Below are 24,334 nucleotides of genomic sequence, written 5' to 3' on the forward strand. Positions count from 1 at the left end.
TCATAAACAGTTCTCTACATTGTTCAGCCTTTTGCTTTTAAGGCAGTGACCTGAGTATGAGAGGACGAATTAAGTCGGCACTTGATTATGTTATGTAAAGAGGAAGATCCATCAGTTTCACCAAATCTTATAATTACCATTTAATAATTAAAATTATTTTCAAGGCCTTGGCAGTTGCTTTAATTATCGTCAGAGATCTAAAAAATAAACTCCATTTTACCATGAGTTGACAAGCTTCTGATAAATAGAAAATTAACCAAAGCACTTTAATTGTACATTTATTAAAGGCTTATTGTGCATGTGTAAATAATATTTAGTTAAAGGACTACTTGGATGACAATGGTAGGAGGCACAGGGAGACCAAAATGGTGAACGGGGAGAAAGCAACTTAAAAGCTGGAGGGTTATCCTCAGCAAAGACTCAAATTTCAGATAGCAGCATTTCCTGAACTATTCGATCATGTGATTTATTATTAAAATTGGAGAATATTTCCAGTTACCATCCAAGAAATCGTTATATATTTTAAACCTTTTGTCTTCTCTGTATTAACTTTGACCGCAGCTTATTTAATGCATGGCTTGGAAGATGAAGATGTAGAATCAGTTTGGGTGGAGATAAGAAATAACAAAGGAAAGAAGTAACTGGTGGGAGTAATTTATAGGCCCCTAACAGTAGCTACACTGTGGGACAGAATATAAATAAAGAAATAATGTGGGTTTGTAGGAAAGATATTGCAATCATCATGAGTAATTTTAATAGTCTGATTTGATCTGTGGTCAGGGACAGGAGGGTGTGACTGCGAGTCAGGCAAGTAATGGGATTGAGAAGGTGGGAGTGGAGGAGCCTCAGCCCTTGCAATTGAGCAACATGTTTGAGGTTCTTGCAGCTTGTATGGCTGTAGTGTGGATGAGCAGACTGACCATGGTACCACGGTACAGAAGCCATTCAAGTGAGGGAAGTTAAAAGGAAAGTAGTGGTAGTAGGGGACAGTATAGTGTCAAGAAAACATGCTATGCTGAATGAGGGTTTTTAATTTATTGGTTGGAACATTAAACTTTTAAAAAGGAAATCTGGAATCATACATTTAACTTTTTAAAAAACTGACAGCTAAGACGGCCAGCACAATTTGCATTGAAATATTTCACATTCTAGGACATGGAAGTGGAGACGCATGTCTAAAAAGGTCCCGTCCTGGACAGTTGAGTAAATTATCTACTATCAACCTCAGTAGTAGGACATTCAAAGCCACCTTGGAGCATTCACTAGTGGAGACGTAGCTCCAGGGGGTAAACATTGAAACCATACAACCCGAGAGAGATTTGGGATTCTTAGATTTTGGACCTCATGAAAGAAAAAAAAGTACTGAACCATGTGACAGTCTCCCCAGCCTGGGTGAACTTGGAGTTTTTTTGTTACACACAGCAGACAAGCTATGAGAGCTAAACAGTGCAAGACCCTGGCGGGGTTTTATCTCTCTCTCACTCTCAAGATAACATTGCAAGTTTTGAAATCTGTCTGTGACTGCAGAACATCCAGGTCTATCATTGCTACACTCAGAGACCCCAGGGGAGAAAGCCACCTTCATCACTGTCTCCAAGAAAACCTTGAACCAGATAGACCAGTTGCAAGTGCACTTCGGCCAGCCAGAGACTTGAGAACCTTGAACTCAGCCGGAAAACAACTGAATTAGCAGACCCCTCCTTCATCACTCGGTAACCTATTTGTGTGTGTGTGTGTGAGAGAGAGAGAGAAAGCTGGAGCATAGTTTATTATTTTCACTTCGATCAGGATTTGATTTTAAGTACAATAAACTAACCTCTTGTTTAAACTCAAGAAAACCTGTCTGGTTGGTTCTTCCATGATCATAATACATAAAGGGTTAAATACTCACTGAGTTGGTAATCACACCCACTGTTTCACAAGAAGGAATAAACCCTATTGCTGTCAAACAAGGAAAGGGACAAGAGGGGAGTTTTTTCCCACCAATAGTCAAGGGGATAGACAATGTTCTCTGCAGCTGAGAGTGAGAGTCAAGAAGGTTGTATTGCCTGCTCAGTGAAAGGGTTTAGGACATCTGCTCAGGGCTGGAGATGAACTTGTAGTGGGAGGGGAAGGATCCAGTTGTTGTGATCCATGTAGATACCAACAGCATAGATAGGACTAGGAAAGAGCTTCTGCATAGGGAGTATGAGGAGCTTGGCACTAAATTACAAAGCAGAACTTCAAAGGTAATGATCTCTGAGTTATTACCTGACCTATTATGTTCTTCTGTTCCAAATTGGCATAGGATAAATAAGATTAGAGAGATGAATGTGTGGCTCAAAGACTGGTGTAAGAGAAGTGGGTTCCAGTTTGTGGGGCACTGGCACCAACCAGTACTGGGGAAAGTGGTGGCTGTACTGTTGGGATGAACTTCACCTGAACCATGCTGGGACCAGTGTTCTAGTGGGTTTTATGACTAGGGAAGTAGAGGGGGCTTTAAACTAAATAGAGGTGTGGCAGGGGGGAGGAGGGATCATATAGGGGAAGATTGAGTAAATTAAAGGGAAATGACAAGGCAATAGATCAAGGTAGCAATAAAGGTAATGATGATCAGAATATGGCAGGAAGGGACAGAGATTGCAAACGTAAGAGAGTGCCAGCAGAGTTTACAAAAACAGTTTTAAAAAAAACTGAATTGAGGGCTCTGTATATGAATGCCTGCAGCATTTGTAATCAAACAGATGAATTGTCAGCTCAAATAGAAATTCATATGTATGACCTGATAGACGTGGCTACAAGGAAACTAAAGCTGGGACCTTAATATCCAAGGCTATGTGATATTCAGGAAGGACAGAAAGCTGGGAAAAGGTGGTGGGGTACCTCTGTTAAAGAGGGCATTGGTACTGTAGTGAGAGACGACCCTTGTTCCAAAGATCAAGACGTAGAATCAGTTTGGGTGGAACTAAGAAACAGCAAGGGGCAGAAAACATTGGTCAGAATTGTTTATAGGCCACCAAACAGCAGTGGTAATGTAAATCACAGCATAAATCAGATAATTAGAGGTGCATGTAACAAGGGTGATACAGTAATTATGGGAGACTTCAATCTACATATAAACTGGGTAAACTTTATTAGCACTAATGTTGTGGAGGACGAATTCTTGGAATGTATGCAAGATGGTTTTCTAGAGCAGTACATTGAGGAACCAACTAAGGAACGGCCTATTTTAGATCTAGTATTGTGCAATGAAAAAGAGATAATTAATAATCTTGTAAAGGAGCCTTTAGGAAAGAGTGGCCATAACATGATAGAATTTTACATTAATTTTGAAAGTTACGTAGTTCAATCAGAAACTAGGGTCTTAAATCTAAGCAAAGGAAACTATGAAGGTATGAGGGCAAACTGCTTATGGTGGATTGAGAAACTACATTAATAGGTATGATGGTAGACAGGCAATGGCTAACATTTAAAGAACTAATACATAGTTTACAACAAAAATATATTCCTTTAATGTACAAAAACCCAGCAAGGAAAGTGTTCCAACCATGGCTAATGAAAGAAACCAAGGATTGTATTAAAGCAAAGGAAGAGGCGTATAAAGTTGCCCAAAAAATGGTAAGCCTGAGGATTGGGGATATTTCAGAATTCGGCAAAGGAGGACCAAGAAAAAGATTAAGAAAGGGAAAATAGTATATGAGAGTAAACTAGTGAGAAACATAAAAACGGACTGTAAAAGCTTCTATTGGTATGTAAAAAGGAAAAGATTAGCAAAGACAAATGTGGGTCCATTAAAAGCGGAGTTAGGATAATTTATAATGGGGAATAAGGAAATGGCAGAGAAACTAGATAAATACTTTGTGTCTGTTGTCATGGAGGCAAATACTAAAAACCTCCCAGAAATAATGGCAAATCAAGGGACTGCAAGTAAATGAGGAACTGCAAGATATTAATATTAGTAAAAAATAGTACTAGAGAAACTAATGGGGATTAAAATAGATAAATCCCCTGGACCTGATGATCTACATCCCAGAGTGTTGAAAGAGTTGGCTGTAGAGATAATAGATGCATTGTTGGTCATCTTTCAAAATTCTATAGACTCTAAAATAGTTCCTGCAGATTGGAAGGTGGCAATTGTAACCATACTATTTAAGAAAGGAGGGAGAGAGAAAACAGGGAACTACAGACCTGTTAGTCTAACATCAGTAGCAGGGAAAATGCTAGAATCTATAATAAAAGATATGATAATAGGACACATAAAATAATGGTAGGATTGGGCAGAGTAAACATGGATTTATGATTTATGTTTAACAAACCTGTTAGAGTTTTTTGATGATGTAACTAGCAGAATAGGTGGATTTGATATATTTAGATTTTCAGAAAGCTTTTGATAAGGTCCCACACAAGAGGTTAGTAAACAAAATTAGAGCACATGGGATTGGGGGGTGGTGGGGGGGACTATACTGGCATGGATTGAGAACTGGTTAATGGACAGGAAACAGAGAGAAGGAATAATGTGTCATTTTCAGGTTGGCAGGCTGTGACTAATGGGGTTCCGCAAGGATCAGTGCTTGGGTCCGAGCTATTCACAATCTATATCAATGATTTGGATGTGGGGATTAAATGTAATATTTCCGAGTTTGCAGATGACACAAAACCAAGTGGAAGTGTGAGCTGTGAGGAGGATGAAAAGTCGCTTCAAGTGGATTTGGAGAGGCTAAGTGAGTGAGCAAAAATTTGGCAGATGGAATACAATGTGGAGAAATGTGACATTATCCACTTCGGTAGGAAAAACAGAAACACAGAGTATTTCTTAAATGGTGAGAGACTGGGAAGTGTTCAATTTCAAAGGGACTTGGGTGTCCTTGTTCATGAGTTAACATGTAGGTATAGCAAGCAATTAAGAAGGCAATTGGTATGTTGGCCTTCATTACAAGAGAATATGAGTGTAGGAATAAAGATATCTTACTGCAATTATATAAAGCCTTGGTGAGACCGCACCTGGAGTATTGGGTGCAGTTTTGGTTTCCTTACCTAAGGAAAGATATACTCGCCATAGAGGGAGTGCAACGAAAGTTCACCAAACTAATTCCTGGGATGGAGGGATTGTGCTATGAGGAAAGATTAAATTGACTGGGCCTTTATTCTCTGGAGTTTAAAAGAATGGGAGGTGGTCTCATTCAAACATACAAAATTCTTGCAGGGATGTTTCTCCTGGCTGGGGAGTCCAGAACCAGGGGACACAGTCTCAGAATAAGAGAGAGGCCATTTAAAGACTGAAGTGAGGAGGAATTTCTTCACTCAGAGGGTGGTGAATCTTGGAATTCTCTGCCCCAGAGAGCTGTGGAGGCTCAATTGTTGAGTATGTTCAGGACTGAGATTGATAGATTTGTACATATTAAAAACATTAAGGGTTACGGGGATAGTGCAGGAAAATGGTGTTGAAGTAGAAGATCAGCCATGATCTCATTAAATTGTGGAGTGGGCTCGAAGGGCTGAATGGCCTACTCCTGCTCCTATTTCTTATGTTCTCATGTAATCTTCATATTGATTGGATTAACCAAATTAGCAAAGGTAGCCTGGAAAATGAGTTTATAGAGTGTATTAGAGACCGTTTCTGAGAACAATACATCTGGAACCAATCCAGGAGCAGGCTATTTTTGATCTGATAATGTGTAATGAGACAGGATTAATAAATGACCTCACAGTAAAGGATGCTCTAGAAAACAGTGATCATAACATGGTAGAATTTCACATTCAGTTTGAGGGTGAGAGTTTGGGTCTGAAACTAGTGTCTTAAAATTAAATAAAGGCAATTACAAGGATATGAAAGCATAGTTGGCTGAAATGGACTGGGAAATTAAGTTAAAACGTAAGACAGTAGAGAAGCCATGGCAGACATTTAAGGAGATATTTCATAACTTGCAACAAAGGTATATTCCATTGAGAAAGAAAGACTCTATGAGAAGGATGCAGCATCCGTGGCGAACCAAGGAAGTTCAGGATTGAATCAAACTGAAAAAAACGGTGTACAATGCTGCAAAGATTAATGAATGGTAGGCCAGAAGATTGGGAACATTTTAGAAACCCAGCAGAGGATGACTAAAAAGTTAATAAAGAGGGAGAAGAGCATGAGAGTAAACTAGCAAGAAATATAAAAACAGATAGTGAAAGCTTCTACAAATATATTAAAAGGAAGAGAGTAGCTAAATTAAGTGTTGGCCTCTTAGAGGATGAGACTGAGGAATTAATAATGGAAAACAAAGAAATGGCAGAGACCTTGAACAAGTATTTTGCATCTGTCCTCACAGTAGAAGACACAAAAAGCATCCCAAGAATAGCAGAAAATCAGGAGCCAAAAGGGAGGGAGGAACTTAAAACAATCATTATCACTAGAGAAAAAGTACTAGGAAAACTAATGGGAGTAAAGGTTGACAAGTCCCCTGGACCTGATGGCCTGCATCCTAGGGTCTTAAAAGAAGTGGCTGCAGAGATAGTGGATGCATTGGTTGTAATTTTCCAAAATTCCCTAGATTCTGGAAAGGTCCCAGTGAATTGGAAAAGTGCAAATGTTCAAGAAAGTGGGGGGTTAGTTGGGGGTGGGGGGGTTGGTGGTGCCATGACAGAAAGCAGGAAATTATAGGCCTGTTAGCCTAACATCTGTCATTGGGAAAATGCTAGAATCCATTATTAAGGAAGTAGCAGCAGGACATTTAGAAAATCGTAATGCATTCAGGCAGAGTCAACATGATTTTATGAAAGGGAAATTGTGTTTGACAAATTTATTTGAGCTCTTTGAGAATGCAGTAAGCAGGGTGGATAATGGTGAAATCAGTAGATATAGTGTAGGTGCCACATAAAAGGTTACTTCACGATAAAAGTCCATGGTGTTGGGGGTAACATATTAGCATGGATAGAGGATTGGCTAACTAACAGGATTTTCAAGTTGGCAAACTGTAACTAGTGGAGTGCCACAGGGATCAGTGCTGGGGCCTCAAGTATTTATGATCTTGGACGAAGGGACCAAGTATATTGGAGCCAAATTTGCAGATGATAAAAAGATAGGTAGGAAAGTAAGTTGTGAGGAGGACACAAAGTGTCTACAAAAAATTATAGATAGGCTGAGTAGGAAAAAAATTAGCAGATGGAATATAATGTGGGAAAATGTGAGGTTGTCTACTTTAGCAGGAAGAACAGAAAAGCAGAATATCATTTAAATGGAGAGAGAGTGCAGAATGCTGCAGTACAGAGGGATCTGGGGGTCCATGAATGACAAAAAATGAACATGCAGGTTCAGCAAGTAATTAGCAAGGCAAATGGAATGTTGGCATTTATTGCAAGGGGGTTGGAGTATAAAAGTAGGGAAGTCTTGCTACAACTGTACAGGTCACTGGTGAGACCACACCTAGAGTATTGTGTACAGTTTTGGTCACCTTACTTGAGGAATATACTTGCATTGGAAGCAGTTCAGGGAAAGTTCACTAGGTTGATTCCTGGGATGAAGGGGTTGTCTTATGAGGAAAGGTTGGGCCTATACTTAATGGAGTTTAGAAGAATGAGAGGTGATCTTATTGAAACATAAGATTCTGAGGGGACTTGACAGGGTAGATGCTGAGAGGATGTACCCCCTCCTGGGGGAATCTAGTACTGGGGAAGTTTCAAATTAAGGGGTCTCCCTTTTAAGATGGAGATGAGGAGGAATTTCTTCTCTCAAAGGATTGTTGTGTTTGGAATTCTCTTCCCAGAGAGCAGTGAAAACTGGATCATTGAATATATTCAAGGCTGAATTAAACAGATTTTTGATTGACAAGGGAGTTAAGGGTTATGGGGTCGGATGAAAAGTGGAGTTAAGGCTACAATTGGATCAGCCATGATCTTATTAAATGGTGGAGCAGGCTCGAGGGACCTACTCCTGCTCCTATTTCTTATGAGGGCAACATTGTCATGTATATGAATTACTGGGAAGTTTAGCTTTACATTGTAAGGAAATATTGAGACTTACCTGGAGGCCCTTCAGGTACTCGGAATAAAAATCTTCAGCTATTGTGTCATACAGTGCTTCAGGTCTGAAGTCTGTGTAGCCAAATTCAACTTCTGCCCATTTCAGGAAATCTTTCTCATCACCAAGAAGGTGGCCATTGACAAAGCAGATGACTTTGGAACAGAAGCCCCACATATCACCTTTGTTCTCCTTTGAAAAAAAAAGAATAGCTGATGTCTTTAGCTTCTACAAAGTTGAACATGCTTTTTTAAAGGGGCACCATTTTCATAAACAATCTTTTGGCAAACTTTTAACGTATTTACAGATACACAATGATGCAGTGCTAGAAACTGCACGAAGGCATATTCTCTTAACATCTGAGCATCAAATCATTCGAAGTATTTTGTGTATACAACATAGAATCATAGAGCAGAGAGGGGGAGAAGGGGAGGGGGAGGGGGAGGGGTGAGGGAGGGGGAGGGGGAGAGGGAGGGGAGGGGGGAGAGGTGAGGGGAAGAGAGGTGGAGAGGGGAGGGGAAGAGGTGGAGAGGGGAGGGGGAGAAGGGGGAGAGGGGAGGGGTAAGGGGAGAGGGGGAGAAGGAGGGGGAGGAAGGGGAGCGGGAGAGGGGAGGGGGAGGGAGGGGTAGAGGGGAGGGGGAGAAGGGGAAGTAGGGGAGGGGTAAGGGGAGAGGGGAAGGGGGGAGGGGAGGGGGAGGAGGAGGAAGGAGAGGGGAAGGGCGTGGGTGAGGGGAGGGGGTGAGGGGAAAGGGAGGGGGAGAGGGGAGGGGGGAGGAAGGGGCGAAGGGAGGAAGGGGCGAAGGGAGGGGGAGGGGGAGAGGGGAGGGGGGAGGAAGGGGCGAAGGGAGGGGGAGGAGGGGGCAAGGGGGAGGAGGGGAGGGGAGGGAAGGGGGAGGCGGGGAGGGGTTAGGGAAGGGGGTGAAGGGAGTGGGAGGGCGAGGGGGTGTGGGGGGGAGGGGTGATAGCACGAGGAGGGGAGAGGGAGGGGAGAGGGAGGGGGCGGGTAGGGGGATGAGAGAGGAGGATGAGGGAGGGGGAGGGCAGTGGAGGGGGAATGGTGGGGAGGGGAAGGGGAGGGAGAGGGGATGGGGAGGGGAAGGGGAGGGAGAGGGAGAGGGAGGGGGATGAGGGAGGGGGACAAGGGGGAAGGCAGTGGAGGGGGACGGGAGGGGTGTGTTGGGGGAAGTCTATTGATTTGAATGGAAATGATGGGCAGCAGTATCACTAAACTAGCATCTGGAGTGTTTGCCCATCATAGAAATCACAGGGTTGTGATGGTACAGTGGCTATGCCTCTCTCTCCCTCAGGAAATAACCAAAATACCTCAGTAACTTCCTTTGAAAGGGGCTCATATTTAAGGATGAAAAAAAGCCTCACCTAGTTTTGGCAGCCCAGACCAAATCTTGGCCTGGACTTCCCAGTGTGCCCACTTTTGTTCTTTGGCAGCATGACATCCCTGGTCTTATCAGTTATGCAGCTGCTGATGCTATGCTTTGTCCCAGGAATTTGTGGCTTTGGAAGACTCAACCCTGGAAGAACCTTCAGGTCCCATGGAAATCCTGAAATAAGGGCAGGACCCAGATCCTTGTCTTATTTCCAGGCCTTTCATCACACTCCTACTAAATTCATAGAAGGAGTTCACTGATGGGGCCGTGTATTTTTGGTAGCCTGATTTTAGAATAGCCTGCAAGAGAAATCCATTATTGAATGGCTTAAGGGAGGGCCACTGATAACCATATGGCACTTACCTTCCAGGAGGGCAGCAGAGAGGAGCGGACCTGCGGGAGGAACACGGAGCAAGGAGCAGATAAGTAGATGCCGAGGATCGCGGCTTACAGAACTTACCTTCCAGGAGAGGAGCGGACCTGCGGGAAGAACATGGAGCAAGCAAAATAGAGCCCGAGGAGTGTGTATTACAGCACTTACCTTCCAGGAGCGACGCGGACCTACGGGAAGAACACGGAGCGAGCAGCAGATAAATAGAGCCCGAAGATCGCGGCCTACAACACTTACCTTCCGGGAGAGGAACGGAGAGGAGTCCAGGTGCATCGGAGTTTGAAAACAAAGTGAGCAGTGATGTCACAGGAAAGCTGTCAGGTGATTGGTTGGTGAGTAACTGCTGTTAGGGAATAATTCTAAATAGCTGGGTTAGTTCACTATGGTTAGGGTGCGTGTGTAAATAGCTTAATAATAAGGAACAAGTGAGTAGCTGGTATTTTCTTTTGAGTAACATTTATTTTAACTAGTGAACTGTATTGATTTTTAGTATGATTTATCAGAACTAGTAAGGTTTTATTAATAATTCTAAGGTGTTGTAGTATTGGTAAGGTTTTTTTTTAGCAGTAGCAAAGGGGCAACTAATAAATAAAGGAATGGCAGGGTTCCAGGATGCTTCTCATATCTCCGGACTACTCCCAGTGCCACGCGCAAGTGAGTTTAGAAATAGAAGGATAAGACAGATGACTGCATGGCTGGAAAGATGGTACAGGAGGGAGGACTTCAGATTCTTGGGACATTGGGACTGGCTCTGGGGGAGATGGGACCTGTACAGGCCGGACGGGTTGCACCTGAATAGAGCCGGGACTAGTGCTGTTGGGGAGGGTTTAAACTAGTTTGGCAGGGGGATGGGGGACCTGAGGGTAGACTTAGCTGGGACAAAATCAGAAATTAAAATGGAAAGCGGAAAATTAATGGATGGGTCTGGAAGACAGAGGAAACGAGGGTTAGAAAACAAAAAAAAGAGTTTGGCAGTGCTCAAGGGTATCTATTTCAATGCAAGGAGTATAGTAAATAAAGCAGATGAGCTGAGGGCACAGATAGAAATGTGACAGTATGATATCATAGCTGTTAGAAACATGGCTTAAGGAGGGACAGGAATGGCAGCTCAACATTCCTTGTTACAGGGTTTTCAGATGCATTAGGGAAGGGGATAGGAAAGGAGGCGGAGTGGCAATTTTGGTCAAGGAAACTATTACAGCTGTGAGGAGGGATGATATGTTGGAAGGTTCATCAAATGAGGCCATATGGATTGAACTAAGGAACAAAAAAGGGGCAGTCACACTGCTGGGAGCGTACTATAGATCCCCAAACAGTCAGAGGGAGATAGAAGAGCAGATATGTAGGTAAATCTTTGATAAGTGCAAGAACAATAGGGCAGTAATAGTAGATTTAAAGTGATTGGTAGAAAAATTAGAGGGGAAATGAGGAAAACCATTTTCACCCAGAGGGTGACGGGGGTCTGGAACTCACTGCCTGAAAGGGTAGTTGAGGCAGAAACCCTCAACTCATTCAAAAGGAGTCTGGATGTGCACCTCAAGTGCCGTAATCTGCAGGGCTACGGACCAAATGCTGGAAGGTGGGATTAGAGTAGGTGGATCGTTTTTTGGCTGGCACAGACATGGTGGACCAAGTGGCCTCTTTCTGTGCCTTAAACCTTCTATGATTCTATCCTGTGACTGAAACAAATTCCTAAAACAAACCCATTGTGGTCTGAAGTATAATAAAAAGCAAAATACTGCGGATGCTGGAAATCTGAAATAAAAACAGAAAGTGCTGGAAATACTCAGCGGATCTGGCAGCATCTCCGGAGAGAGAAACAGAGTTAACCTTTCAGGTCTGTGACCTTTCATCAGAACAGCAAGGTTAGCCCTGTTTCTCTCACCACAGATGCTGCCAGAGCTGCTGAGTAGGCTGAAGTCTGCCCCTTTTAAATGAACTGAAATTAATAATTAAAAAGACATAAATACCTTCTTCTTCTCAGCTATGTATTCATCCCAGGCAAATTCCATGAGTGGCCGTATTACTGGGTCAGCCAATTGCGAAGGAAATGCCTGCTTCAGCACCTACATAAAAATAATTTTTTAAAACTTTACTTTTTTCTTTCAGTCTTTCATCTCACAATGTGGAGACTGGGATATTCTTAATTTTGAACGTTTCAATTGAAATAGCCTCAGAGCTTTTTAGGGGAAAGAGTTTCAGATTCAAACGATGCTTTGTGTGAAGGGTACTTCTTGAGAGCACCCTTGAAATGTCTAACTCTAATTTTAGGTTATGTCTCTTATTCTGGACTCCCCCACCAGACGAAATAGTTTCTCTCAAACTCATTTGGCAGAATGCCTCATCATCAGAACTTTTAAACAAACACCAAGATGTAGCCAGACCCTTCCTGCACACCTGGTGTCTCATGGACTCCACATGCTGCCCTCAGGGTGGCTGCGGTTGGAAAGAGACTGTCGCCCACCTCCTTCTGGAATGTGCCTTCGCAAAGCAGGTCCAGAAAGAGATACAGTGGTTTTTGTTGCGGGTCATCCCGAACAGCTCCTAATGCAGGACTCTGTGCTCTAGGGCTGCTCCCAGAGATGCACACCAAGGTAAACATCAACTGCTGCTGGAGGACCATTAACTTAGTGAAAGGTGCCCTTTGGTCTGCCCGAAACTTGCTAGTCTTCCAGCGCAAAGAGTTGTCCATGACCCAGTGTTGCAAACTGGAACATTCCAAAGTCTAGAATTACCTGCTGAGGGTGCACTAAAGCTTGGGGCACATGCCGCAAAGGCTCAATGGGTCTAAGACCCTCCTGCCATAGTATACCAAGGGGCTGGAAACTGTGTGAAACCCTTTGGGCTGTTTGCACCAGATAATATGTTCACCAGCACGATATTGGGCTAAAAGAGTCAAATTATGAGAACAGGTGCAAAACTCTTCTTGTATTCTCTTGAGTATAGAATAATAAGGGGTGATCTCATTGAGGTGTTTAAGAATAATTAATTAATTTAATTAGAGATACAGCACTGAAACAGGCCCTTCGGCCCACCGAGTCTGTGCAGACCAACAACCACCCATTTATACTAATCCTACACTAACCCCATATTCTCTACCACATCCCCACCATTCTCCTACCACCTACCTACGCTAGGGGCAATTTACAATGGCCAATTTACCTGCAAGTCTTTTGGAGGTGGGAGGAAACCGGAGCACCCGGAGGAAACCCACGCAGACACAGGGAGAACTTGCAAACTCCGCACAGGCAGTACCCAGAACCGAACCTGGGTCGCAGGAGCTGTGAGGCTGCGGTGCTAACCACTGCGCCACTGTGCCTTGCACAAAGGTTTTCATAAGGTAGAGAGAAATAAATTATTCCTTTTTTTTCCCAACAATATACTTTATTCATAAAATTTGTAAAGTATATTCCATAACATTTCAAATTTGACATTACGTAACATGCAAAACAAATCTTTCTTTCAATACAGTACATGAGGAGCCTCACTACACTTACCATTACAGGTTATATTTACATTTTATGCCAAACAAAGACCTTTCATCGCTTCTGATGACCTGAAACATTAGGCTGAATTTTACTAGCCCTCCGGCATTGGGGATCATGGCGGGGGGACCCGGAATATTCTTCCGGCAGAGGTCCGCCATGATCCTTGAAGCCGAGAAGGCCCCCTCCGCATTTTACCAGTGGTGGCGAGGCCTCGGAGCGGCCACCCGCCACTCTTCAGCGGGGCCTTCATTTCAGTATGTCAATAAAGATTAATGAATGCAGATGAAGTCACCTTGTCCCGCTAGCAGTCCCATGCCAATATTCCGGCTGCCGGCCAGAACTCTCGCGCGCTCAGAATTCTGTTTGGAGTTCCGAGGGGTGACACTGGTTGGGGGGGGGGGGGGGTGGGGAGTGGGAAAAACACTTTGTATTGGCTGTGGGGATGGTGGGAAAGGGCCGAAGGGCAATTGTTATGAGGTTGGGGGGGGTAAGTTCAGGTTGGGAATAAAGTCAATTTTCGTGATAAAGGCCCAAAAATAAACATTGGGGGAGGGGGTGGGGTTTGGGAAAGGGCCTCCAGCTTTCAATTATTTTTTTAAAGAAAATGCACAATAATATAATTCTAAAAATTCAAATCTTTTCTAAGGGCTTGAAGTCCTCTAAAAATGGCGCCGGTGCCTGTGCAATGGCGCCGGACGCCATTGCCAAGGACGGAGCGGCCGTCTCCTCTACGTCACCGGGGCGGCTGCTCCGCCTCCTCCATTTAAATGATCCCCTCGCGACATAATGCGGGGGCTCAGCGACGCCGCATCCGTGTGAGCGGACTGCCAAGATCAGAGCATGCCGCAGATTGCAAATCATAAAATTCAGCCGGTTAACTCTGTTTCTCTCTCCACAGATGCTGCCAGATCTGCTGAGTATTTCCAGCACTTTCTGTTATCATTCCCTTGAATCTGTGCTGTACCTGCTCCAAGGCCAGTGTATCCTGAAATGTGTTGTGCCCAGAACTGAATGCTATACTCTAGTCAGGATCTAACCAGAGCTTTATACAAGTAAAATAATTTCTATCCTTTTGTATTCCAGACCCATTGAGATATAGATTAACAATCCATTAGTCTTTTAAATTATTTTTCATACCTGCCCACTAAGTTATGATCTGAGCTATGATTTTTTGGTCCAGAGTGGATGCCCTCACACTTTCCCACATTGAACTCCATCTGCCGGTTTTACCCACTCACTTAATCTATCAATGTCTCTTTGCAGCTTTCTGTTCCCATTCATACTATTATTGTGCAACCTTGCTCAGCAAACTTGGACATATAGATCTCTATTCCTTTGTCTAAGTCATTTATAAATATAGTGAACAGCTCTGTACAGATCCCTTAGGGATACCACTATTCACATCTTGCCAATTTGAGTACATATCCCCCATCCCTACTCTGTCTTCTACCTCCGAACCAATTCCCAATAGCCTATCTCCAATTCCATATCCTATCATTTTTGTCAATGTAGTATAAGGGTCTGAAAGAGTTAATGTTGAGAGAATGTAAAGAATACCTCCTACCATGATGATGTAAGAGATCACATGTGAGAGAGACTTGAAGACAGATGTAGCGTGGCTTTAGAGGAGTCACACAGACTGGTGTGAAGCTGTACATAGTTATAGTGTAATAAAGGTTAATGTTTTAATTATTCTAGATTAAAGAATCTCTGTAAGCTAGGTGGCAGCCCACCAAACAAACATAAAATATGATGATCAGCAGTAAGACCGAGAACAACAATGGTTCTTACCATGCTACACCCAGAAGAAGAATTTGAAGCAATTATTTGAAAAGTGCTGACCTGAAAAAAGTGCCAAAACTGCAGAACTCGAGAAGGGGCTGTGTAAGAGCTCCAGACATGGAGAGTCAGGGAATCGGCAGTAGAAATGCAGTCCAGTGATCGCAGGCTTCGAGTCGGGGAACCAAGCAGCATTTCAGGATCTAATGAGCAACCCTGAAAGAGGGTAAAAAATTTGTCCCTAACGGCAATAGGCAGGCAGCACTGGGAAAGTCCTTAGCGAGGGCTGATCTAAGGTCAGTGCCATTACACGTGGCATCTGGATGGGATAAAAAAAAAATCAAGCAACGAGGCTGCAAATACTCGATTCTCTAATGAGAAGGGAGGTAAAGCAGTACAGCAGTAACGCTATAAAACAGAGTTTAATACAAGGAGGACATTAATCCTTAGTTTGGCAGCGAAATTTCAAAGGCAGAAACGTAGGCCATAGTGGAAATCAGCACGGGGCTGAAAAAGCGCAGGAAACTTCTGATACTGGAGGGAAAATCCCAAAAGTGAAAGTAGAACAATTTGAAGCAATGGAGCTTCAATTCTCAATTCCAGAGAGGTTTGGACACCTTGAAGGACAAAATCAAACCCAAAATTGGTCAGTCTGTTGAAAAAGGTTTCTCAGATACAGAATTGCTTCTAAATTAGACAGTCAGTCTGAAGTAAAGAAAGTGAACAGGTTGTATTCTATTGGGACTACAGCAGATGATGTTATTGCAAGACAAGATATTAATGAGACATCTAACAAATTCGATTAAGTTTTAAAAGCTTTTGATTCTTATTTCAACTTGCGGACCAATAAGATTTTAAAAAGACCAAGATTCAATAGCAGGGTCCAGAAACCAGGCAAAACAGTTGATGTTTTTATCAATGACCTTTACAGGCTAGCTGAATGATGTGAATACGGAGACTTTAAAGCAGAATTAATAAGAGATTGCATTGTAGTATGTGTTGCTGATGAATCCCTATCAGATTTATTGCAGTCTAAAGAAGATCTCACCCTGGATAAAGCTATTCAGCTGGTGAGAAAAGCAGAGGTCCAGAAGAACAACAGAGCAATCCCGAGAGGTGAAGAAAGACCTTGGTTCAGGAAACCCCCAGCAACCGTACAGTTCTTTAACTAGAAAACTGTAAAAGCGGCACCAGAAAAAATGGTATATGGGGGTGAGGAGGGGGAGGGGAGGGGTGGGTGGAACGAAAGACACCATTAAATCCTGCCAGTGATGTGGGGCCAAAAGTAACCACAGGTGCAAACAGTACAACAGAACAGAATGCTTCCACTGTAAGAAAATAGGTTATTTTGGTAAAATGTGCTGTAGTAAAATCTTTACTCCCACAAGTTCAAAAGAAAAAGCATTCTAGAATAGAGTAGTTAACAAAATTAAACAACCTCCTTCAGGAGAGCAATCAAAACCCTTTCTTGATGAGATCAATGATTCTAATCAGATATTTTGGTCTGCAGATATATATGTCAACTGGCATTTCACTAATTTTAAACTCGACACCGGAGCCAAGTGTAACAGTGTTATCAGACAAAGAGCCGTGATTATCAACACATTTTCTGCAACCAACAGAAACTTAGCTACATGGCCCAGGAGGGGTTGAACTTTAAGTTAAGGGGAAGCTGCAGGTAACACTCCAGCACAAGGGAAAGCAGATATTGGAAACACTGTATGTTCTAAGGAATCAGGAATTCTGTCTCTTAAGTAGAAGAGTTTGTATTGACCATCATCTTATAAAGAAAGTGGAAGAAATTAAGCAACAAGAATCCAGGAGTCACTTCTAAAAGGAATTCCTGAAATTGTTGACTGGTCCAGGGAGACTGAAGACCGAATATATAATATTACATTGCAGAAAGATGCTAAACCAGTATGTCTTTTCAGAACTAGGATGATTCCACACCTCTAATGAAGCAAGTGTTACGACCAGGTGAAAAAGGTTTCTAGGGGTCTCTTTCAGCCTTCACCTGGTCTTATTGTAACAGGATTTAATTTTTAAACACACAGTGTTTTGAAACCCCCCCCCCCCCAACTTGGTGAATCCTTGTTCAATGCTTTCCAATTATAAGACAAAGAAATAGGCCTTCTTAGGTTTATAAAAGAAAAGTGAAATTTATTAAAACTTAAACTCTAATTCAGTTATCACTGACGGGTACACGCTGTGCCTCACGCTAGCATGCATGCGCGATACGGACATGCAAATAGGGACAGAAAAGAGCAGATGAAAATTCAAGTGGAGAGGCTTGAGGCAATATCAGAAGAGTTTCTTGTTACTGTGCTTCGCACTCAGTGTATCCTTTTGCAGGTAGTTCTTGCTTGTAGGTAATTCTTGCTTTTCATTGGGGCCCAGTATTCTTCTTAAACCTTGTTCACTGTAGGAGATTTTTCTCTTTTGGGGTTCATGTGTCTTCAATGGGTCTTCAGTTCCATGAGAAAGAGTTGGGAGCAGACCAGAGAGAGATGTTTTCATTCCAGGAGCAAAGAGCTTTCTGAGTTTTAAAACACTGTGGCAAGTTCAAATTTAAAAAAAAGCTCCAACGGCCAGTTAGTCATGTGACTAAACTGGTCTGACCTCATCTGTTTGTATATTCGGCCATCTGAGCAGTTAACCTGGAATGCTAGCCTCTCCACCTTCAATGTCTGGTAATCAAAAGTCCATTGTGGATTAAATTGGAGCAGGGAGTGGCCCCTTTGTCCTTTCCAAGTACTGTCCGTTACTATGCAAATGTATTTCCGGTCAAGGGTCTGGTGTTTTTTTAAAAAAACAAGTTCTTTCTTTACTCCAGTAACAGTTTAAAAATCAATGTTCATATGGCAAAATAGGAGTGTTTGATTCTTGGCAGGTGGGGGCCTACATGACACAAGTCCAACATCAACTAGAAGACATGACTAGGATGGGAGTAATTTCTCCTGTTACTGAATGTACAGAGTTATATTTGGGAATGGTTCCAGTTCCTAAACCTAATGATGATCTTCGCATTTGTGTAGACTTAATAAGGCTGTGCACAAGAAGTTCATTCGATGTCCTCAGTGGACAAAGGTTTGGCAAAGTTATCCAAAAGCACCATCTTCACAAAGCTTGAGCCAAATAGTGGCTTTTGGCAAGTGTCATTGGATACGAAGTCAAGGTTATTGGCAACATTCATTACTCCATTTAGAAGATTTTGTTTCAGCCGTCTACCATTCGGTATCACATCAGCAACTCCAGGTTCAATACCTGATTAGTGCGGAGTTACCTATTTCTGCTGCGATGGTAATAGGGGCACCACAATTCAGCCTTAGTGCTCCAGACCAAAAGGGGATAAAAGAATTTTCTTTTGGGCCTCCTTATCTCGAGAGACAATGGATACGCGCCTGGAGGTGGTCAGTGGTTTGTGAAGCAGCGCCTGGAGTGGCTATAAAGGCCAATTCTGGAGTGACAGGCTCTTCCACAGGTGCTGCAGAGAAATTTGTTTGTTGGGGCTGTTGCACAGTTGGCTCTCCCCTTGCGCCTCTGTCTTTTTTCCTGCCAACTACTAAGTCTCTTCGACTCGCCACAATTTAGCCCTGTCTTTATGGCTGCCCGCCAGCTCTGGCGAATGCTGGCAACTGACTCCCACGACTTGTGATCAATGTCACACGATTTCATGTCACGTTTGCAGACGTCTTTATATCGGAGACATGGACGGCCGGTGGGTCTGATACCAGTGGCGAGCTCGCTGTACAATGTGTCTTTGGGGATCCTGCCATCTTCCATGCGGCTCACATGGCCAAGCCATCTCAAGCGCCGCTGACTCAGTAGTGTGTATAAGCTGGGGGTGTTGGCCGCTTCAAGGACTTCTGTGTTGGAGATATAGTCCTGCCACCTGATGCCAAGTATTCTCCGAAGGCAGCGAAGATGGAATGAATTGAGACGTCGCTCTTGGCTGGCATACGTTGTCCAGGCCTCGCTGCCGTAGAGCAAGGTACTGAGGACACAGGCCTGATACACTCGGACTTTTGTGTTCCGTGTCAGTGCGCCATTTTCCCACACTCTCTTGGCCAGTCTGGACATAGCAGTGGAAGCCTTACCCATGCGCTTGTTGATTTCTGCATCTAGAGACAGGTTACTGGTGATAGTTGAGCCTAGGTAGGTGAACTCTTGAACCACTTCCAGAGCGTGGTCGCCAATATTGATGGATGGAGCATTTCTGACATCCTGCCCCATGATGTTCGTTTTCTTGAGGCTGATGGTTAGGCCAAATTCATTGCAGGCAGACGCAAACCTGTCGATGAGACTCTGCAGGCATTCTTCAGTGTGAGATGTTAAAGCAGCATCGTCAGCAAAGAGGAGTTCTCTGATGAGGACTTTCCGTACTTTGGACTTCGCTCTTAGACGGGCAAGGTTGAACAACCTGCCCCCTGATCTTGTGTGGAGGAAAATTCCTTCTTCAGAGGATTTGAACGCATGTGAAAGCAGCAGGGAGAAGAAAATCCCAAAAAGTGTGGGTGCGAGAACACAGCCCTGTTTCACACCACTCAGGATAGGAAAGGGCTCTGATGAGGAGCCACCATGTTGAATTGTGCCTTTCATATTGTCATGGAATGAGGTGATGATACTTAGGAGCTTTGGTGGACATCCGATCTTTTCTAGTAGTCTGAAGAGACCACGTCTGCTGACGAGGTCAAAGGCTTTGGTGAGATCAATGAAAGCAATGTAGAGGGGCATCTGTTGTTCACGGCATTTCTCCTGTATCTGACGAAGGGAGAACAGCATGTCAATAGTCGATCTCTCTGCACGAAAGCCACACTGTGCCTCAGGGTAGACGCGCTCGGCCAGCTTCTGGAGCCTGTTCAGAGCGACTCGAGCAAAGACTTTCCCCACTACGCTGAGCAGGGAGATTCCACGGTAGTTGTTGCAGTCACCGCGGTCACCTTTGTTTTTATCGAGGGTGATGATGTTGGCATCGCGCATGTCCTGGGGTACTGCTCCCTCGTCCCAGCACAGGCATAGCAGTTCATGTAGTGCTGAGAGTATAGCAGGCTTGGCACTCTTGATTATTTCAGGGGTAATGCTGTCCTTCCCAGGGGCTTTTCCGCTGGCTAGGGAATCAATGGCATCACTGAGTTCCGATTTGGTTGGCTGTATGTCCAGCTCATCCATGACTGGTGGAGGCTGGGCTGCATTGAGGGCAGTCTCAGTGACAGCATTCTCCCTGGAGTACAGTTCTAGGTAGTGCTCAACCCAGCGGTCCATCTGTTTGCGTTGGTCAGTGATTATGTCCCCCGATTTAGATTTGAGGGGGGTGATCTTCTTGATGGTTGGCCCAAGAGCTCTCTTCATGCCATCATACATTCCTCTGATGTTTCCAGTGTCTGAGGCCAGCTGAATATGACTGCATAGGTGTTGCCAGTAGTCATTTGCGCAACGCCTAGCTGTTCTTTGTGCAGTACTTCTGGCTGCTTTAAGTGCTGCGGATGTTAAATCGCTGGGGGCTTTCTTGTAGTTCAAAAGTGCAATGCGCTTAGCGGCTATGACAGGTTCCAGCTCTTCATTATGAGATTGAAACCAGTCTGCATTTCTCTTTGCACTTTTGCCGTAGGTGGTCAAAGCTGACTCATAGATGGCGTCTCTGATGTGGGCCCACTTGGTCTCAGCATCCCCTGTGGGAGTGTTTTGAAGGGCTGTTACAAGTGAATTTAGAAATTTTTGTAACAGCTGTGGGTGAGAAATTCTGCTCGTGTTGATGCGCGGGTGGCCCTTCTGCTTGGAATGATGCAACTTCTTTGGTCTGAGTCTAACCTTGCTGCACACCAGGGAGTGGTCGGTGTCGCAGTCCGCACTGTGGAAGCTGCGTGTGATTTGAACACTGTTTAAGGCGGCTCGCCTTGTGACAATGAGGTCTAGCTGGTGCCAACGACGTGATCTTGGGTGCCTCCATGAAACCTGGTGACAGGGTTTAGTGTGAAAGAACGAGTTGGTGATGCAGAGGTTATGATAGGTACACAACTCAAGCAGTCTCTGCCCGTTCTCATTCATCCTTCCAACGCCATAGCGCCCAAGGCAGGAGGGCCATGAGTCATGGTCGGCCCCAACCCTGGCATTAAAGTCCCCCAGCAGGAATAGGTGTTCGGTGTTGGGGATGCTGCTAATGATGTTATGGAGTTGTTCATAGAACTGGTCTTTAGCTTCAGGTGCGGAGCAGAGTGTTGGAGCATAGATGCTGAGTAGGTGTACTGGACCAGAGGTGGTGAGCAGTCGGATGGACAGTATGCGTTCCGAGCCATTTGAGGGAGGCTCTATCATGCTGAGCAAGGAGTTTCTGATGGCGAAGCCCACTCCATGCTGTCTTGGTTCTTCAGGATCCCTGCCCTGCCAGAAGAAGGTGTAGTCTTGCTCTGCTAGAGAGCCACTCGCGGGGAGGCGAGTCTCCTGAAGTGCTGCAATGTCCACATTGAATCTACTGAGCTCGTTGTTAATGATGGCGGTCTTCCGAGAATCGTTGATTTGTGTAAGGTCTTCCGACAGGCCAGGACACATAGTTCTGACGTTCCAGCTTGCAAAGCGAAGGGCTGGTACCTTCTTTCCTTTTTTCATGTTGTTTGGTGCGGTGTATCAGTCCACCTTTCGGGCAATGACCCTGAGCTCCAAGCACCCATTGAAGCAGGCAGACTGTGGCGGGACAGAACCTTATTGACCGGGGGCTGCCCGGTTTGAGGCGGGCGGTAGCTGTCCAGTGAGGTGCAATGACCTCTCCCACCGACAAAGGCAACCCGTGGCGCCCAGTTTCTACGCCAATTTATCTGGACTTATAACCCGTAACTGCTGCCTTCCGTGTTGTTTTAGTCGCTGTGAGGCAACTATGGAGTGACCTCTCCATGGCGCATGCCTGGGCAAATTTATGGAGGTTGAGAGTTGCCCAGTCGTCAAAACCCCCCTCTCGGCCTTTCTGGTGGGGTCCAAAGGAGTGCAGGACACGACGTTTGGCACCAGTATGGCTGCAGGAACTGCCGGAAACATGCCAAAGGTGACACATGACCGCCTACGGGGTTCCGCTCCGGATTTTCTGTTAGGGTTTACTCCCTTAGCCTTGGTCTCTCCCGAGACGCCCACAAGGCAGTGGGGTTGTTGGGGCCCCTACACAGGTGTAGGATGGTGCCGGTGGGAGGAGGGGATGCAAGGGGGAGGGGTAGAGGGAGGGGGTGGGGGGGGGGGTGCAGGGGAAGGGGGTGCGGGGTGAAGATGGTGCGAGGGGGGGGCGGGCTGGGACGGGGTTGTGAGGGGGTGAGCTGAGAGGGTGGAGCAGGGAAGGGGACGGGGGTGGGGGGGGGGGTGGAATCTGGTGCAGGTAATAAGCCATTTCCTCAGTGCCCACCATCGACGTCCGGAAAGCTCATCCACGTCCTTCGGGAGGTGAAGCATCATTTGGCAGACTTAGAGGTGATTACATTTGCTAAGGGTTTTTTTTTTTTGCAGTGGTTTAAATAAAGGCATGCAGCATTGCCGACAGTGCGCTGCAGATGCTCTCCGAGCCATCTCCCGCGGGCGCTTTGAAGTTGCGGCCGGGGGGGCCGTTCGTGGATGTTTTGGGTGTTCGGGGCACCTTTTCACAGGACTTCTCTCGGGTCCCGCAGCTCCTTCTTCACCTCAATGGACTTACCGCATGCCGTGGCTGCAGACACTCTGGACTGTGAAGACAGCAGGATCGGAGATTAAAGTATCGGCAGCTGTGCTCGTCAATTTCATCCGGATCAATTTCATTGAGAAAACAAAGAGCAGGTGTGGCTGGGGGAGGGCAGTGGGCCCAGGTAACATACACTAAACTAACTGTTAACTTTTAGATAGGGCTAAAATGAACTGATTTAAAGAGCCAGGGGAATTTAAACAGTTTAAGAGGGCAGATTGGGGGAGAAAACGTTAGGGATGGGAGCAGATGGCCATGGATAGAGTTGAACAGCTAGGGAGCTTCCAGCCCAGGAGCCATCTTGAACTTGACATAAAAGAATTAGTTCCTACCTAATTATTAATATTTAACATATAAAACATTTCTAAGCTCAAAGCACAGATGCAGAATATAAACACCTCAGAGTTTATGATGTCATATTAATTCCCTGAAAATGTCCTTCTTCTGTGTAACCTCCATGAAATTCACTGAGAGTTTTCAGCACTAGAACATGTAAGAATGGGAAGTTACATGCAAGGGAAAGCAACAATTTATACTGCATTGGTTATTCTTGCGATTGTCCTGATCAGTGCAAGCCGAAAAGCTTCGACAACATGTCTCTATTTTCAGCAATACTCTTCTTTCTCTGGAAATGCATCCAATTGAACCTATTTTTGTGTTTATGACCTTCTGTGGTAATTTATTTCATATCGCTATTACAATTGTGTAAAATGATTACATCCAGGTTCCTAGTTTTTAAATTGTGTGCCTTAGCTTTTGAACTATTTATCAATCTGAACAATTTATGTGGGGCGACTTTATCAATTGCCTTCATAATTTTGAAAACTGTTATAAAATCCTTTTGAAGTTCCCAAATTTTTCTTATGGCTTAAGTTCTTGAGACCTGGTAACATATTAGCTGCCCTACGCTGGACCCTTTCAAGTCAATAATGTACTTCCTATGGGATTGTCAGCAGTCAATAGTTGTCCAAATAGATTCTAACCATAGCTGCGCAAATGCACCACTATATTGATTTATATTTTCTCTCCCACCATCAGCCTTGCTAGTGCAACTTAATAGTTATGGATTGTAGCTGAATTTAAATCAAACAAACCAGTAAAATTCTCTTAAATCACCTGTGCAGTCACTGTCACTGTATGAAATCTTGAATCTTCGAGGAGTCCCACCACCTCTATGTAAAAGGATGGATCCATGTTGGGTTACTGTCTCTGAACAAGTATGCAGCTTCTTGGAAAGTGGTCAAAGATCAACATAAGGAAACTTCGAGCAAGGTTTATAAAGGGATGATTGAACAGTAAAATTTCAAATTGACCTCGTGCTAGGGAGGACACAACACAAATTTATCTTGTTATCAACAAAAAACATTCACAATTAATCATTTGTGATGTCAGAGCAAATGCTACTTGAATCAGAGGCTTGACCCAATATCATTTTCCACCCATCAAGACATTGGATAACTCAGTCACTGACACCGAATATTTTTGCAACTCTGACAGGATTGTCTTCAAACACAACTTTAAGTAAAAGGTAACAGAATACAAGGATGTGCATTCAAGTTAACAACGTGCAGTGCTAGACACTGGTTAGTCAAACAGTGACCCAGAAATGCTTATATTTTTAAG

At 44.3% G+C, this 24,334-nt stretch overlaps 1 protein-coding gene across 1 annotated transcript in view; it reads right to left on the reverse strand.

Annotated features, from left to right (window-relative positions):
- Window positions 1-24,334, reverse strand: part of ppil6 (peptidylprolyl isomerase (cyclophilin)-like 6) — a 51,002-nt gene that overhangs the window by 16,327 nt on the left and 10,341 nt on the right. Inside the window, exons 2-3 of the mRNA XM_068019295.1 lie at window positions 11,725-11,820; window positions 7,982-8,170 (exon numbers count right to left, since the gene is read on the reverse strand). Coding sequence (XP_067875396.1) covers window positions 7,982-8,170; window positions 11,725-11,820 — 285 coding nt within the window. The remainder of the gene's footprint in view (window positions 1-7,981; window positions 8,171-11,724; window positions 11,821-24,334) is intronic.

Source organism: Heterodontus francisci, chromosome 3, assembly GCF_036365525.1.
Source record: "Heterodontus francisci isolate sHetFra1 chromosome 3, sHetFra1.hap1, whole genome shotgun sequence".
NCBI classification, from domain to species: Eukaryota; Metazoa; Chordata; class Chondrichthyes; order Heterodontiformes; family Heterodontidae; genus Heterodontus; species Heterodontus francisci.